General features: G+C 39.3%; 1 protein-coding gene across 8 annotated transcripts in view; it reads left to right on the top strand.

Moving 5' to 3' along the window:
* The window catches only part of LOC131234434 (sec1 family domain-containing protein MIP3), a 33,091-nt gene extending 14,582 nt beyond the window's left edge, over nt 1–18,509 (top strand). For 4 of the 8 annotated variants that reach the window (XM_058231295.1, XM_058231296.1, XM_058231299.1 and 1 more), the window contains 6 exons: nt 1,736–1,879; nt 12,473–12,625; nt 13,106–13,642; nt 14,121–15,614; nt 16,184–16,252; nt 18,230–18,509. In XM_058231295.1, coding sequence (XP_058087278.1) covers nt 1,736–1,879; nt 12,473–12,625; nt 13,106–13,642; nt 14,121–15,614; nt 16,184–16,252; nt 18,230–18,358 — 2,526 coding nt within the window. In that variant the 3' untranslated portion in view covers nt 18,359–18,509. The other 4 variants (XR_009165710.1, XM_058231300.1, XM_058231302.1 and 1 more) reach the window with 4 other exon arrangements.
* Nucleotides 18,510–19,025: the final 516 nt, after the last annotated feature.

Here is a 19,025-nt window from a genome sequence, read left to right on the forward strand (position 1 = left end):
TCTATTTCAGCTATGGCTAAGGGTTGTATCATTGAATGGGTGGTCAATGTTCCCATGCTTAAGGACTATGATTTTCGTTTCCTAGGAGGCTAGTGTGGCTGCCCTCTCAGCAGGCGCTCTATGCTTCTCCTTTCTTTTTGCATTTTCCTTTCTTTTTAATATAAGTTGCAGTTAACCTTCAAAAAAAATAAATAATGAATGTCATTATTATAGATGCTGCATGCATAGAATTATATTATATGTATAGATCATAACATAAATCTGTACATTCTAAATATAAGCTCGCCTTACAACCTAATCAACAATTATAGGATCGCAATTTTGGGTTGGTAAACATGGGATCCGGATCGCAGATGACCCATCATCCAGTTATTTTGATTTGGAATGGAAAGCGTGGGGGTTGATGATCTAGGTAACTTGTAGGCCCCAGAGTCCAACCAATGGGCATTTTAAAGCATCCAATACTGTGTGCTGCAATGGACCACATCAACAATAGTGACCGTAGGACCACAACTTTGGGTCGAAAAAAAATGGGATCTAGATTGCAAACGACCCATAATCCAGATTGTGTGATTTGGAATGGAAAACATCGGGCGGTTGGTGATCTAGGTAATTTGTGGGCCCTGCCATTCTATGCTGTGGGCGACAGAGGTCAATAAGCATTTGTCCAGAGTATCCATCAAACTTGTTGACAGGGTCCTAATTTTTCATTAATTCAACTGAACCCTTGATATGGTCCAGATCTTCAATATGGATGGTTGGATGGTTCAAATCTTCAATCTGGTTAGTTCAATTTTCTGGATCTTCAATCTGAACTCTTGGATGGGCCTGATCATCAATCTATAAGCAACTGGACCACTTACAGTCTTCTACTGGATGATTGAACAGACCTGCATCATATGGATCTCATGAAATTAAAAAAGGCATCTTTAGCTTTAGCCACTTGTCATGTGGTAAGGCTTGCATTTATGCATGGTTCAAATTATTGTGTTTGATATCCGTATAGGTGACCACTGATACATGATACGCTATGCACTGTATCGGCCGATACGACCGATTTATTGGGCGTATCAGTGTGGATTTTTACAGGTTAAAAAAAAATATTGAAAAAATATTATGCACTGTATCCTTGTCTATATTTGTTTTTAATAATTGAAAAACATCATCTGTATTATAAATGAGATTTTGTTTTGTTTAAGGATTAAGCAAAATATGTATTTTTAATTTTCTTCTCAAGATTTTTCTCTGACACAATGAGTATCAATTTATCGTATCAACGATGACCAATACACTACACATATCGGCCGATATGATACATATTGGCTGATATTTAAAACCATGCTTATATGCAGTCTCTGAGACGTGCATTTCAAGTTTTGAACATGAGATTACTTCATTTTTCTTTCACACAAGTTGTTTGGGCAAGATAGCATCGATCTTTTGCAGAGTTTATATACTTGGTTCGAAATATAGTCTTATATGCCTATTTTCTTCATCATTTTGAAAGATATGAGTTGTTTTGTACTAATCCAGCCATAAAGAGATGGCACTTGAGGTTTCTTTTCTTTTCTTTGTAATTTTTTAAAGACCATTGTAAAACATTAATGTGCATTATGGCATTTTGCAAAAGGTCTTATAACATCTGAAAAAAATGACCTTGCTCTTATACACATTGATGCATGCTTTTGTTGCTCTCGTGTGAGTCTTCACTAAACTCTCTTTTGTTCTTTGTTAGATATCAGACGAGGTTTCAGATGCTACTGTGTATCTAGATGCTGGTTGTTCAGAGGCCTTCCAATTTCTTGGTGCGTTGCCACTGTTGTTGGAACTTGGAGTGCGTGCTGTTTGCAGCTTGGAGAACATGTCTCCACTTGATGTTGTAAGTTTTGATTTCCATTTACAAACTGGTTGGTGCAAGTATTGCATATCATGTTCATCCCATTTGTAACAAGGTTTATATAGAATGTAAGTTGCTCGTGCTTGGCATCCTCAAAAGGTATGCGAGATTTTACAGAGTTGTGGGTCGCCATGAAATTTTAGATTTTCCATTTGAAGGAGGGCCTTTCACTTGGTCTAACCACCAAGCATAACCTGTAATGTGTAGGTTTGGACCAGGTCCTAGTGGATAGAGAGTGTGAGAAGCTCTTACCTAATTCCATTTGGACCATCATTCCCATGCCAATATCAGATAATAATCCGGTACTGTAGGATAACATCCACTGTGGTCCGAGACCATTCAAATTTGAAAATGAGTGCTTCAGATTCCTGGGTTCTACAATTAGGTGAAGGATTGGTGGTTGGAAGCTAATGTCGTTGGTTGGGCTGGTTTCTAATTTTGTAAGAATTGCAGATTATTAAAGCTAATTTGAAAGTCTGCTCCATACAATTATACAAATTGAAGTTTATTTTGCGTCACATTGAGGAGTTGATAAGGAGGTCTTGGCTAGTATAGGGGACAATGAGAGGAAAGAAAGATTGGAGCTGAGAAGGGAGTAGAAATTTCTCTCCCGGCAAGAGGAAATTGCGTGGAGGCAAAGGTCTAGAGAGCTGTGGCTGAAAGATGGGGATTGAAACATGGCTTACTTTTGCAGGATGGCCAATGCCAGGAGGAAGAACACCATCAAGAGCCTATGGGTTAATGGGAATCTACTAGAAGATAAAGAAGAGATCTAGAAAAATGTGGTTGGTTTTTTGAAGTATCTATATTCCAGAAAATCTGTGCAGGCCTACATTAGATGGTATTCAATTCAACAGGCTTACTGATGAGGCAGCTTGCAGTCCGGAAAGACTCTTCAAATGGAGGAGATTAGAAGGGTGATTGTGGAAATGGACAGAGCTAAAGCGCCAGGCGTGGTGGTTTTTCAATAGGGTTCTTCATATTTTGTTAGGAGATCATAAAAAACAATTTGATCAATGTGTTCAAGGAATTTTATGAGAGATGCAGGTTGAACAAAAGTTCAAACTTTATGCTAATTTGTCTCATTCCAAAGACACTAGGGGCAGAAGAGGTGCAAGATTTCAGGCCTTTAAGTTTGTTTGGCAGTGTTTATAAAATCATGGCCAAAACACCTGCTAACAGACTGAAGAAAGTGATGCATCTCTTATCTTCCTCTCCAAGGCACTTTTGTTGAAGAGTGGCAGATTTTTTCTTAAAATTTAATTACAAATAAATGCATCCATTCAAGGAGGATTTCGAAGGAGCCAGTGATTGTTTGCAAAGTGGATATTGAAAGGCATACGATAAAGTTGATTGGGATTTTCTTAAGGTATCTGTTGCAGAGGATGGGCTTCAGAGAAAGATGGATTAGGTGGATGATGGAATGCATTTCCACTACCTACTTCTTGATTCTTATTAATGGGTTGCCATGTGGATTCTTTGGGAGTTCGAGAGGTTTAAGGCAAGGAGGTCCGGTGGTGGAAGGTCAGCAGTCTCTTTATTAGAGGGCAAAGATGTGGGATGTTAGAACTTAGAAGGATTCATGGTGGGCAGATTATTGTTCTCTCATCTCCAATTTGCTGATGACACAATGGTGTTTTGCAAGGCCTCCTCAAGGTATGTGGCAAATATTAAGCTTATTCTGAGAAGTTCTGAAGCGGTCTCAGGTTCAAGTTTAACTTGAGCAAAAGGTTTTTCTGGGGTGGGTATCCCTCATCAAGTCAATAACCTCCAGTTTATTATTCATCATTACTCAAAATCCACATTTTGGGTACATTGAAATTTGAAAAGATTCAAAGATAGTTCTTATGGGGAGGTTCATTGGATAAAAAGTTCTACTTGGTTAAATGAGAGGAAAGGATAAGCATCAGGTGGCCTCGGCATAGGCGGAATGTGAGAGTAAATGTTGGTGGCATTGAGAAATATGGGGCAGCCAATAAAGGGTGGGATCCAGGATTTAATAGAAGATTCCTGCTGTAAAAGATTTGGAAGTATATTGTCAGTATGGGAGATAGCTCAAGGCAGTGGGGGAAAAGCTTAAGGTTTCAGATTTTTGGTTAACTATGAGGAATCAATTCTGTTTTGGGAAGATGTGTGGGTACATAGCAGACTTCTAGCTGTCAGATTCCCTACAGTCTACAGATTGGTCCAAGAGAGGCATATACCAGTAAAGGACTGTTCGTAATGTGTGGAGGACAGGTTATCCTGGAATAGTCCTTGGAAGAAATTTAATGATGAAGAAGTGGAGGAGTTTCAGTCCCTTCTCAGCTTGCTTGAAGGGGGTCACTTGTCACCTCTCCTTGAAGATGAAAGTATTTGGAAATGGGACTGTTCAGGCAAAATTTCAGCAAAATCCTTCATTTGCTCATTGAATGCAGCTAAGGTCCAATTTGCTACTCTGTGGAAACCATTGGATTCTCTGGAACATAAAGGTTCGTTTAAAGAGAGGATCCACAGTATTTGTGTAGATAGTAGTGTTGGATCAAACACAAGATGTTGCAACATATGGGACAAAATAAATTTAAATTCAATTTTCAGTTTAACATTTCTTTGTAAACTGAGATTCCTTGTTAAAAATTGTTGAAACCAAGGAATGCCAAATTGGTTACATAACGGTAATGGCGTGACTTGTTACAAGATACGGGTTTGTAACGGGCCATCTTGAAAAAAAATGCACTGTAATGGACTGTTAAAACATAACAGCCATTATGGTCCACTGTGACTGCGCAAGGGCACAAGAACCCATTTTCAGAAAAAAAAATCCATTTTCCAGAAAAGAAGAGGAGAAAAAATTACATTCATCTTCATCTTCTTCTTTCCACTTCTCTTCTACAAGTGGAATCTCTCTCTCTCTCTCTCTCTCTCTCTCTCTCTCTCTCTCTCTCTCTCGTCTTTTGAGAAGCATAAGTGGCTTCTTTATGTCCATGTCTTATAATAGTAGAAGGTTTCTAACTAGAGCTGTACACAAACCGAGTTAGCTTGGTTAACTCGCTTGACTCGACTCGCAAAAGCTCGATTCGACTCGGTTTGAAACTGAGTTCAAGCCGAGTCAAGCTGATTTTTTGAGCTCGAAAAAAGTTCGAGCAGAGTTTGAGCTTGCTCGAGCTCGACTCAACTCAGATCGAACCTCAACTCAAATAGACTCGGATCGAATCGGCTCGGTGACTCAGTTATTTTAATATTGATGCTACTTGCCAAGTGTTTGATGAAATGACACAATGAAGTGTTGTGTCGGGTGCATACATTCTCCGCGGGATTGGCTAGTGGCGAGGAAGGAATGGATACGAAACAAATCACTACAAAAAAAAAAACTTCACATTATAAAATTGCCCTCAAATCATGATTTTGATGTTGCCCGCCGAGTGTTTGATGAAATTCTTGTAAACTGCTGTTACTGTATTGCATTCTATGAAAAATCGAAGATGCACTCTATGTGTTTGAGAAAATGTTGCACAGGCTCGAACTTGGCTCGAATTGGCCCGAGCTGCTAACCAAACTAAGCCGAGTTGGCCAGTCAAGCTCGAGGACCGAGCCGAGCCGAGTTCGAGCTGGGGTTAGCCACTGGCCGAGCCGAGCCGATCCAAGCCGTGCCAAGCTCGACTCAGTTCGACTTGTGTACAACTCTATTTCTAACCTTTTATGTTTATGAGACATCTAATCCATCCAATAGGCATGAGGATCACATTTTGCTAAACTTAGGCATATCCACTCATCGAGTGGACCACACTTGTATTTTTTGCTATTTACCAATGGCTAGAAAATTTTGTCTATGGTGTGGCTCATTTGATGAGCAGATATGGATGAATTTTGCACAAGTTGTTTAGGGCCAATCTATTGGAAATGTTGGATTTCATATGCACTTAATCAGTTGAAAGTTATCTACTAGGTGGACCATAGGTTGGACCGAAGTTATCTGCCGAGTGGGCTGTAGGTTGTGGTCCAATTGGTTTGACTAGGGACCTCTTTTTTCCCTTATATGATACTTTGGTGGTGTATGAAGCTTGATACATTGTACTTAGAAATTTGTACACGTGGCATGTATGAAAATGTGGGGCTCGTTGTTGTTAAGTCACAAGCCCAAAATCAAACTGTTTGAATGATCCTACCTGTTGATTTGTGGACAGTTGTTTGTTGAAATCGGACCACTAGATATTTTTAATTCTATATTATCCTATAAGTTTCCACCTATCGAATAGTTGGATGATGAAATAAGAATAATTTGGGGCTGATTGCATTAGTATGAGTGAGTGCCATAGATTCCATGAATTTCGGGCCGATTTAAGGGCATTCAAGTGGTCACCGTAATCGGTGACACTTCATCCAAATTCAATTCTATTTTTTTTTTTTCCTTGAAATTTCTTAGGGAGAATGATCTCAAATGCTTATGGATATGCATTAGTGGGATGAGTGCCATAAATTCATGAATTTGGGGTTGATTAGGGGGCATTTGAGTGGTCTCCCAAATCAGTGACATTATTCATCCGAATTTAATTTTAATTTTTTCTTTAAAATTACTTGCGAGGAATTATGTCAAATGCTTAGGGATGTGCATTAGTGGGATGAGTGTCATAGCTTGCATGAAGTTAGGGGCATGAATTTGGGGGGCATTCAAGTGGTCTCCCAAATTTGTGACACCATTCACTTGAGTTTTATTTTTTCTTAAAATTACTTGCAGGGAATTATGTTAAATGGTTAGGGATATGCATTATGCGTGCCATAGGCCCATAACTTGCATGAATTTCGGGCCAATTTGGGGTCAATCTAACCCGATTAGGTTAATATAACCGTAAGACAGGCCGTGACAACATTCTTACCAAAAAATTGACTGTTACACCATCATAACCATGTTCAAAACTTCCAAAAAAAAAAAAAAACCATATTTAATATCCTCTCAATATTTCAGAATTTTTTTTTTTTTTTGGAATTTTTTTTTTAAAAAAATTTGATCATTATGGGGGTTTAATAGTGTTACGCATAACGGTATCAGTGGGGACCGTTCCGGCCACCAATATCGTTACAGCACACCTTGGTTGAAACAAATTAATGCTTTTTATACATGTCATAGTTTGATTAAAATTTTCGTTGATTTTTGTAAAATAGTGAAAAGAGATGGAATGGAGAAGTAGAAAGAGGAGAAGAGAATGGGCTGAGTTAGGGTTCACCCCCCCTTCCTTTTTTGTGTTATGGAAGTTTCATAATTACAAACATGTCATTAATAATAAAAGCAAAAAATCCCCTCTATGTCCTAAACCAAAACAACCCATCGTAGTGGGCCTGTGTAGGCCCATATCACATTTATTAACAGTTAACCTCAAGCTGGAGCATATATATTATCTATGCCAAGCTTGGAATATATATGTGTAGCTTGAGTAGAACGAAGAGCCTTGGTGAACACATTTCCTGCAACAATTTCTTAATCCACATCAACTCATAAGAGGCATGAGCTATAACTTCATACCCTACTTCGACACTCGATCGGGCCACCATACATTGCTTCTTGCTCTTCCACGTGACTAGATTTCCTCCCACAAATGTATAATATCTAGTAATGGATTGTTTATTTTGTCAAGGAACCTGCTTAGTTTGCATCGGAATGTCCTTGATTTGAAGATGACCATTCCTTTTGTACAAAATTCCTTGACCCGCTGCTCGTTTTAGGTAATACAAAATTTGAATAATTGCTCCCATATAAGGTACTCTTGGAGAATTCACGAATTTGCTTACCACACTCACTGCGTAAGATATGTCTGGTTGAGTAATAGTTATGTAAATAAGTTTTTTCAACCAATCTTCCATATCTCCCCGGATCCTCTATTACATCTTCTTGATCACGTACAAACTTGTGATTAGGATCCATTGGAGTGTCAATTGTCTTGATCCTACAAAGACCGTCTCCATGAGTAAATCCACAACATATTTCCATTGAGATAGATCAACTCCTTTGGATTTGGCTACTTCTATATCAAGGAAGTTTTGAAGATGACCGATATCTTTTGTGAGAAGTTTTGAAGATGACCGATATCTTTTGTGAGAAAATACTATTGAAGATACTTCTTTAGTTCTTAAATCCCTTTGTTATTGGTTTCAGTAACAACAATATCATCCATGTATACTGTAAGCACAATAAGAACTATGATACCCTTTCGTATAAAACAGAATGATTAATATGACTTTGAATAAAACCATAGTTTAATAAACCTTATTGAACTTGTCAAACCATGCATGTGGAGACTATTTTAACTCATAAATTGCCTTTCGTAGTTTACATACTTTTTCGGATTCTCCCTGAGCAATAAATTGGGAAAGATGCTTCTTATAAACTTCCATTGTAAGATCATTACGAAGGAAGGCATATTTGACATCAAGTTGGAAGGGGGGCCAACGATGATTCACATCGAAAGATAGTATAACCTGAATGGAATTCAACTTGGTCACAAGAGAGAAGGTTTCACCCTGATCAACACTAAAATAAAAATGTGAGTATACCCCTTAGTGGCTAGGCGAGCCCTTAATAGTTCAATCGTACTATCAAAATAAAACTTATTTGTATAGACCAATTTGTAACCTACAACATGTTTACTAGTTGGAAGAGTGGTAAGTTCCCAAGTGTCATTTTGATGAAGTGCATCAATCTCTTCCTCCATAGCCTGCTTCCACCCCTTATGTAACATAGCTTCCTTATATTACTTGGGAACAAAGTGAGAAGACAAGGACATGGTAAAGCTGTAGAAATTTAGAAATAAGCAATAAAAGGAGACATATTTAGAGATGGGATGATTGATACATGTACGCTTACCTTTTCTTAGGGCAATAGGAATATCGGATGTATCTAGAGAACTCACTGGACCATAAGTCCCTGAAAAAGATATGTTAGATGGCACGTCATTATTGGCTATACCATCTGTCTTCATTATGAGTAGATCTTCAACTGAGGTATAGTAGGAATGGAAGGGGTAATACATGATGGGAGTTGGATGTCGTTCTTGACCGCAACAGGTATGGAAACAATTTTCGTATCAAGAGATTTGCATCTATTGAGAAGAACGAGGTAAACTGAAAAATGTAACATATGCACATACATATTGTCTTTGAAGTGATGGACTATAACAATGATAACCTCTATGTGTGAGAATATCCAAGAAAAATGCATTTAACTTCGAGGATCAAACTTATCATGGTTATACCATAGCCGATGGACAAAAACAAACACATAAAAAAACTTTAAGAGGTAGAAGAAATAATGGTGAATTTGGGAACAAAACTCGATGAGGTGATTGACCGTAAGTATTGCATCACTCTAAAAAATCCTTGGAATATTCATGTGAATTAAGAGAACATGAGTTACCTCAAGGAGGTGATGCTTTTTCCATTTTGCAACCCTATTTTGTTGTGGAGTGTGTGTGCATGATGTTTGATGTAGGATTCTTGTTCCCTATTTTGTTGTGGGGTGTGTGTGCATGATGTTCGATGTAGGATTCCTGTTTCAGAAAAAAAAAAAAAAAAAACTAACTAACATCCATGGACGTAATTATCAGATCGAAACACAAGCAATATCTAATTAAATTGATTTTGTACTTCAAAACAATTCAAGTCTATCTTTCACTAAGTCATGTCATTCTCGAACAATCATTAGAAAATGTAACAAAATGCTTAAACCTAGACATATTAAGTATTTTAACTAGACCCCAAACATTTGAACGAACTAAAGAGAAAGAAACTAAATGATGGTTCTCAACAGGTAGTGGAAAAGTAGCATAGTGATACTTATTCAATTGACATACATCATACTCTAGACATGACATTGACGAGAAGGAATGACACTTTTAAGAATCTTCAAGGATGGATGACTGAGGCAGCAATGCCACCGCTAAGCTACGATGTCTTTTTACGGTGTTGCACCCACAATGTCATGATCAAGATAATACAACCCGTCATGCTCATGTCCTTCACCCATCTTCTTCTTCGTCTTTAGGTCCTCAAAAACACAATGTAAAGAATATAAAGTTATGTAATAGTTAAGGGATTTGGTAAGTTTGCTGACAGACAAAAGGCTTGGAGGAAATTTTGGAACAAATAAAACAAAGTATAATGAAAGAGAGGGACTTGTATGAACGGTACCCATTCCACATACTTTGGATTGGGTACTATTTGCCAAACTGATAAAAGAACTTGTTAATGAGCCATCAATAGACGAAAATGCATTAGACTGACTTGTCATGTCGGACATTCTAGAGTTACCCATAGAGTATGAGACTTAGATCCTAAACAAGCCATACCTGAGGTCATGAATGTAGGTGTAGGGGTGGAAGTAATTGCAGAAATAATAGGAACATATCGATTTTGTAGATTGTTCAACAACTTGAAATATACTTCTTGAGTAAAAGTGACCATCTCACTAGTCATATGTGTTTGTGAAGCAATAGATGTAAAACTAGTCAAAGGAGGCCTGCTCTGTCCAGTGGAAGCTTGATTAGCCCGTGTAGGTTTCCCATGAAGGTCCTAATATTTTTCAATCGAATAATTGGAGAGCCCACAATGCATGCACTTCCTAGGCCCCCAACCTCCACCACGGTCATCTCCCATGTCACAACGACCACCTCTTCCACTATGGCTACCATCGCGGCCTTGGATAAAGAACGATGCCAGAGCTAAGATGTCATTGGTTCCACTTGTGGAGTCCAAAGAGGCACCCTGGAGGTGTGCATACATCTCATTTAAAGATGGTACATTTTTACCACCCAAAATCTGTGTACAAATTGGTTCATATTCACATATCAACCTAAATAAGGACTTGACCACTCGGTACTGTTTACGTTGTTGACATAATTTCTCCAAATCGGTAGTAAGGTGCTAATCCACATTTAACTCTACCCATATGTCTTTGAGTTTGCACAGTATTCACCTAACGATATATCTCCTTGTTGGAGCTCGAATATTTCTTCATATAACTGGTAAGTATTCATCTACATGCAATCACTCGATGCACGTGGTTGGCGGGTGATTGCGTGCATCCGCAGGGAATAGTCTCGCCTTAAAAAGGGGCGGAGACACCCTGTCGTTATTTTTTTTAAAAATGATTAGTACAAGAGATGTTTTTATCAAATGAATAGATCTCACGTAGAGTATCCCACACTTAGCCATTTTTAGAAACATGACATTTGTTCTTATGGAGGGTTCCATATTATTCCATAACCACGCCATAATTTGGGCATTTTCTTATATCCGTTGGTCATGAGTATTGGATTCTTCATCAGGTTTCTCTATGGCCAGATATCTCAAATTTTCATTGGTTGTGAGAAAAACTTGGATTGACTTAGGCCACTGTGAATAATTTATCTCGTTTAATATGGACCCCTAAAAAATAAGATGGGTTTATAAATCCTGATTTCGGGTCACTTTTTATCTTCATAACAAATAAAAGAAGAATGTCTCACAAACACAAATGCGGGTTGATTTAGCACAATCAATGAGCACCACACATGAATACTTCACATGATGCACACGTTAGCTAAGATAAAAGAATCAGCCCACACGTCTACTACTTCCAACCAAACAAGAAAAAATATAGTCGCTAACTCAGCGTTCAACATAGGCAAATAGCCCACACGTTTGCAACGATCACATGTGAGATGATATCATTTAAGAAGGCGATGTCTTCATTCTCTCGTGCACAAATAGACCATTGCAAAAGGTCTGACACACAAAAGAAAAAAGAAAAAAGAAAAAAAACCCTCTAGGTTTCTTCTTCTTCTTCTCTTTTTTATTTTTATTTTTATAAATTATTATTATTATTATTTTTATTATTATTTTTATAGCATAAGCAAGATAAGGGACACCAAGAGATAAAAAGATTTGGACAAGAAGGAGAAGAAACGTTGAAGTTTTGATACCATGCAAAATAGTAGAAAGAGAGATGGAATAGAGAAGATGAAAGAAAGAGGAGGAGAATGGCCAATGCACGTGGTGATCTTTTTAAGTCAATGACACATGATTACATAGTGTTTCTACATCACATGCAATACCAACACATGTATAACAAAGAAAGATCTGACTTCTAATCAGAACTAAGTAGAATTGTGACATCATATTTTTGGGCCCTACCTTGGCGGATGACCTCCATGCTGCTGGACTGAAGGCCCTTCATGTGGGGCTTCGCTTGATCCCCTTTTCTATCAATAGTCCTTTAATTGTTGAAGGTATCCAAGAACTTGTTCCATTGGATTAGAAATGGGGTTGGCTTTTGTTCTCGATGAAGTTAGAGTGCTCTTCTCTAGGATAAACTACTTCTTTTTAAAAAAAAAAAACCTTTTCCTTTCATTGTCAAGGTCACCTTTCTTGCTAAAGAGGGTGCTTAGCAGGCTACCTCTCTGTACTGGAAACTTTGGATAAAGAACTTTTGGTTTGTATCTAGCATGTTATGGTACTGAAATCTCTAGTAGAAGATAATATTATCTTTGGATGATTTTATTTTTATCATCTTTGGATGATTTCTTATCTTTTGATCTGTATTAATTTATTTTTATTTTTTGAATATAGGTGGTTGATTGGAACTCAACCTCGATGGATCCCACAAAGAAGATGGTAGTCATCACATCACGCCTTCTAAGCGATGCACATCGGTATATTCTACGTTGCCTGAGCGCGCATCAAACTGTTCTTTGTTGCACTATATTTACATCTATCTCAGAGGTGCTTCTTCAGTGCTACATCTGATTTACCATGGTTTAGTAGCTCTTTGCCTTCAACTTCTGTGCTTGATGGACATCAGTCATGCATGTGATTATATTGCTTGCTTATATCAAGTAATATGCATAATTCATCAAATACTGTTTGGCACGGAGTTCAGTAAATATTGTTTGGCAAATGCTTTACTTTCATTCCTTTTAAAGGAAAATTTAATATCTAGGTGTTTTCTTCAGGATTTATCAAAATTTTAATGTTATATTTAGGCCTGTTTCTGCAGTTTTGATTTGCTTCCAATATATTCTTCCCTCACAGCTTGACCTCATAGTAACATTCCGCGCCCCCCCCCCCCCCCAAAACACACACGCACAAAACACAGAAACCATGCTATTTTTACATAGTACTAGTAGTGTAACTGGATGATGATTGTCTTCTGTGATCTCTCCTGAAGTTTACGCCTAATTATACTGCTATTGGACATTACAGATAGCGCACTCTGCATATGTTGATTCACCTCTAGGACCGGATGCTTTTCGAGAATATGAATCATTACTCCTCCAAGATTATGAAGAGATTGTTAGGAAGTCCAATACGAAGGACCATATTTCACCACCGGTTAATGAGTTCAGAGAGTCTCCAGGAAGCAAATGTGAGGAAAGATTGGTTGTGGAAGATGAGGGTTGGTTGCCTTTGGCTTCAAATGAAGAGGATGTCCCTAGTCCCGTAGCTACCTCTACTGGAAGAGATCTAGATGAAGTGAGCTCAATGAGTTTTACACAAGATGGATGGCCAAAATTGGTCGTGTCCGTGCATCATTTTCCAATGATTTTGTGCCCTCTCTCACCAAGGGTCTTTGTCCTACCTTCTGAAGGAACCATTGCCGAATCATGCTTCTCGAATGACCATGAAGATTGTCTTAGTCCTGGACTGCCTCCTATAAATACAGGAGTATCTTCTGATGGTGAGGATATTCCTCCTGGAGCCATTCAAACGGCACATTTTCTTTACCATCTGGTGACCAAGGTACTGCCAAGTCACCCTATAGCTGAAGAATTTGTTAACCAGGACCGGTTTAGTAGTCCTCTGATCCTGCAGTAGTGGAGGCCCATCCTCAGCTATCTGAACCATTCATCTGGTCAAACCAATTTTGGATGGCCTGTTGTCTAAAAATTCCTCTGATTGGATGATGCCTGCCTATCAAGTTAAATGACTTATCTTTGGCAAGTGTGAACTGTTGGACTTTTAGTTTTAGTTGCACTCTGTGGTGGGACTCATGTGATTGTTCAATGAGTGGGTTTTCTACACTATGGGCCATCCGTAGTGGATCCATAGGATGAATGGTTCTGATCAATGAGGGATGTCTCCCATGTATGGTGGAGGGCCTGAAGCCTATCAATCCTTTTCAAATGTTTTTATGTTATTTTACTATTCAAGCTAAGTGCCTTTTCCCTTGGTTACATAGTGATCAGTGACCATGTATTTTGCTTTTTATAAAATGCAGATGGATCTCAAGATGGAAATATTTTCTCTTGGTGATCTGTCAAAATCAGTCGGCAAGATTTTGACAGACATGTCAAGCCTTTATGATGTAGGTCGGCGTAACAAAAGATCAGCTGGCCTATTGCTCATCGACCGGACACTTGATCTCATGACACCATGCTGCCACGGGGACTCACTCATTGATAGGATGTTATCATCTCTACCCCGCAGGGAAAGAATGACCTCTGCCGCACACACAAAGGGCCCACAACTCCAGAACAAACATGCTTCTGTTAGTTTACAGCGGGCACCACTCGATGTTCAAATCCCACTTGGGAGAATTTTCAGTGAAGAACCTGCAACTGGTGGGATTCGGCTGTTAGAAAGCATTGCAGCTGTTGCATCAGGTTGGGCTTCTAGTGATCCCCAATCTCAACCCATCGATTCAGTTTATCAAAACATGAAGCACTCTGAGATTGATTTGCTAAATGGCTCGTTTGTATCCACTGATAACTTTCAGGGAGCACACTACTTGGAAGCAATACTTGATAGAAAGACAAGAGATGCAGCCTTACTTGTTAGGAAATGGCTTCAAGAAACTCTACGCAGAGAGAAAATACCTCTGAACATGAAAATTCGCCCTGGTGTTGCTACTGCACCAGAGCTTCATGCCATGGTTAAACTGCTGGCTTCAAACCAGGCATCTTTTGTAAGAAACAAAGGGATTATTCAGCTAGCGGTAGCTGCTGAAATAGCACTGAGCGAACCTCACCGTTCACGGTGGGACACATTCATCAGTGCGGAAAGGATATTGAGTGTAAGTGCTGGAGACAGCCAGAATCTTTCGGGCCAAATCCGGGATCTCATACATAAAAGCATGTTGGCAGGACCCCATGAGCGCGGACTTCTTTCCTTCCGAGATGTGCTTATTCTTGCAGTTGTTGGATATATGCTGGCTGGTGGAAGTTTCTCGACATCTGGGTCTGGCGGGCCGTTCTCTTGGGAAGAGGAGCATTCACTGAAGGAAGCAATTGTGGATGCAGTCCTTGAAAATCCGGCAGCTGCAAGATTTCAGTTCCTTCATGGCCTAGAGGAAGAACTTGAAGCCAATCTCAAAAAGTTGAAGTCTGAGGAGCCCAAGGAAGCTTTCTCTGGTAAATCCACGCCTGTTGATTTTGATGATCAGTGGGGCAGTTGGGATGATGAAGATACAGATCAGAGTAGCGAACAGGTATATAGTGACATGCAGTTAAGATTGGAGTTGCGGGATCGGGTAGACCACATTTTCAAGATGTTTCACAAATTATCAGGCTTGAAGCGGAGGAACCCAAGTTTCAAAGAAGGGCTCTTGGCTTTTGAAAGTAACTCCGGAAGCGATAGTTATACAAGCAGAGGGCTGCTTTATAAGCTTCTGACCATGGTGTTGGGGAACTATGATATTCCTGGACTGGAGTACCATTCTTCTGTTGTGGGGCGGTTTTTCAAAAGCGGATTTGGAAGATTTGGCCTTGGACAGGTAAGTTTTCCCATATGTTGGCATTTTATTTAAACTTTAGCATATTGAGTTCTAAAAAAGCCTAAATGCATCTTTGTGCTTGCACCTCTACATTGGAACAGTGTATCAGGTAGGCCCCACACAATATTCAAAGTACTGCAGCATGTAGTGGCCAGCCTCAAAACTGATATGGATCAGTATGTATAGGCTGATTTCGCTCAATAATGCTGATACATACAGATCTGTGTCGTTTCATCAAAAAATTGACGCATATCGGTTGATTCAATGCATATCAACTGTTATTTTGAACCCTGGCCACAGTGTATCCAAAGAAATCAAGCTGGTCAGGTAATTAGGGGGTCAACATGTCTCAAGACAATGGACGGCTCAAACACCAGTCCACGTTCAACATACTTGGGCGGCCCATCGTGATGATTGGAGTGGCCTGATTCCTGATTTTTGGGCCATTTCATCTACACACCTGATGCATGGTTCAAACGCCTACGGCATGTCAGGCCTGGCTACATGTGTGCTTAGAAAAGCTCTACTTTCCTATGCATGCTGAACTCTCAAATCCTGAACTCTTACAGGCAAAACCAAAGTTGGGTGAACAGAACGTTCTTCTTGTTTTTGTTGTGGGAGGCATCAATGGTCTCGAGGTTTGATTCTCTCAACTTTGTAAAGTTCAATTCTGAAGCTGAACTTCAAAACTTCTCGATTAGGCCCAGGTCCCTCCTATTTTGTTCTCTCTCCTTGATCTGCCTTATATTTCCATCATCATATTTACATGCACATTACTGGTAGGATACAACATCCATTTGTCACCACCCAAGTGTAGTTAAAGGTGCTAAGTGCAGTCCAGGCTCGGGTGCCCTAGAATGCCCTAAACATCTATGCTCACCTATGTGCAAACCTGGAGAATCTAGGGATGGTGTTATCATATTACAAATGGTAATGGAGGTTGAATCTTCTAGAATGACAAATTGTTTTTCAAGGCATAAGAATTTCTTCTGATTTTCTTTAAAAAATAAAAAATATGTAAATATAAATAATAAGGAAAAATAAAAAACTCATCAACCTTCCATTTCCTATCAGTATGTTCTGAGTAACATGACCATGAAATTATCAGTTCAGAACCTATATATGGTATACATATGGTGATGGCAATAAAGGATTCTTGTCTCTTTCCTTTGTTTATCTTTCAAGAAATTAATCTCAAAAAAATGCTAGTCTAATATTTTATGTTCTTTTCTACCTTTCTTTGGTGCAGTATTACATTAGAAAATGGCATTCAGTTTTGTTGACCGATGAGAAAAGATATCTTGATTTCTTTGTTTTAAATAGATGAAATGTTAGATACCACTTCCAAAAAAATAAATCCGATCAACATCCCAATGAATTCACAAATCATTCCAATAAAAGAAAAAATCAAATTCAACATCGTTTGTGAGGAAAACTATTATGCACCAAACTATCATTGACCCAGCCATTAATTAACCATTGATCAAACCATCCATCAAACTAGTAAACTGTTAATCACTGATAAAAAGCTAAAGCTACAGATGTCTTAAAAAGTTGTCTAGATTTAAAAATCAAGTCCCTCACTTAGGTCTTTCTACCCTCAAAAGGTGAAAACTTGTTTGAAGGGGGTTTTGTAAGTGCCCCTGAAGTCATTACACCCTTAGTGGGTGTCTAAATGCCAAAAGTACTATTTTTCTTGAGGTACCAATGCAGGCACATTTAGGCATACCTAGGTGCACCTTAGTGCATGCCTAGGGACAGCGCCTTGCATGAGGCTCAGTGAAGGTTTTAAATCACTCTATTGGGTATCATATCATTCACCACTTATATGGCCCTGTATCAATCTGTATCGCCCCTGTATCAGTCTGTTTTAGGCCAATAGGGGCCAATACAGCCGTATTGTTCATGGGTGATACTGGCATGTATCAAGCGATACATACCGGTTTCAGACAAACTTCAAACCTTGGACCCAGGCAAGGTGCAGGCCTTAAGTATGCACCTAGCCACGCCCTTGGCTTACCTTTAACTACATTGCACCACTGATAGTTGTGGTGGTCTTCTACTCAAATATGGCATACATGTACGCCAATCCAGATCTTCCAAATCATGGTCCCCACTGCAGATGCATCATTGCCTGAAAACTAAACTGATAAGATTTTATGTCTAATTTTGGCCATTGAGTTTTACTGCTGACCAACACTCTTTTCAAAGTCTTTTAGATGGCTACCTGATGGTCATGATTGTCGGTTGGTGTAATTTTTGGGCACTCTAACCATGATACTCTGTAATGGTAATGGTGGTCGTAATGGCCACCACCGTTACTGCTACGATATAGGCTGTGATGGCCATTACGGTCTCACTATGGGAAGAAAAAAGGGGGGGGACCATAATTTGCCGACCAAATTTGGACCGGAGACCATAATCTTTTTGAACCTTCCATTTCACAATTTTGATGGGCCTGGTTGGGTGCTTGTGTGCCATGTGTACAGTGGATGGGTTGCCACAACTTACAGTTGGAGCAAAGCAGATTGTTCAGCATTCCTCTTCTTTTCTTTCTATCTTTTGTGTGTGTGTGTGTGTGCGCGCATCTGAGTGTGAATGTGTGTATTTTGAAGGTCCGTGAAGCTTGGGAGGCGGCATCAGAAAGTGGTAGACCAGATGTCGAGTTGATTCTTGGCGGTACGACTCTTCTAACTCCTGATGACATGTTTGATTTGTTGTTAGGGTCTTCTAGCTACTTCTAATTCATCTCCATATAACATTTTTGAAAAGAAGGAAACACGAGGAAAAAAAGAGTATAATCTATATCGTCATGTTGATATCATGTAAAATTTCATGGGGACTAATTGAGGTGACAAGAAAGCCTGCCATATCTAAATCCAACCGAATTTCTAAGGAGGTTTGCTAATCCTGAATGCATGTATCCCCTAGCCCATATTAGATCCAAGCTGTCATTCAGGTGGACGCCACTCTCTAGATGTCATGGTAGAAAAATCAGGCCAACTCACTCATAAAGTGGACGACAATACAGAACAAATGGTCGATTCACGGAAGTCTTGTTTATCCTTCCGTTTTGTACACTGGCCCACCTAATGAGTAAACTGCCCTGATTTTTGAGCCAGGGAATGGCCCACCTGATTTCAACCTTGGACCTGATATCTGAACTCGTGGAAGCGTGTATAGGGGCTGAGTGATATGAGCATGTGGGGCTTGCAACCCTTGCAGGGCTGAAAATTTTGCTGATTGCAGTTGAAATTTACACTACAAGGCCCCTGTTCTGTGAGATCTAAGTGGATCCTCAGTCGTCCACATTTGAGGCTGGTCCTTCCATCACTGCGCCTCACTTGTACAAAAGAAACGAACGGCTGAAAAAATGTCTCTTATCTTGTATCTCACTTTTTCTCCGTGACC

The sequence above is a fragment of the Magnolia sinica genome, chromosome 19 (genome assembly GCF_029962835.1).
Source record: "Magnolia sinica isolate HGM2019 chromosome 19, MsV1, whole genome shotgun sequence".
Taxonomy (NCBI): Eukaryota; Viridiplantae; Streptophyta; class Magnoliopsida; order Magnoliales; family Magnoliaceae; genus Magnolia; species Magnolia sinica.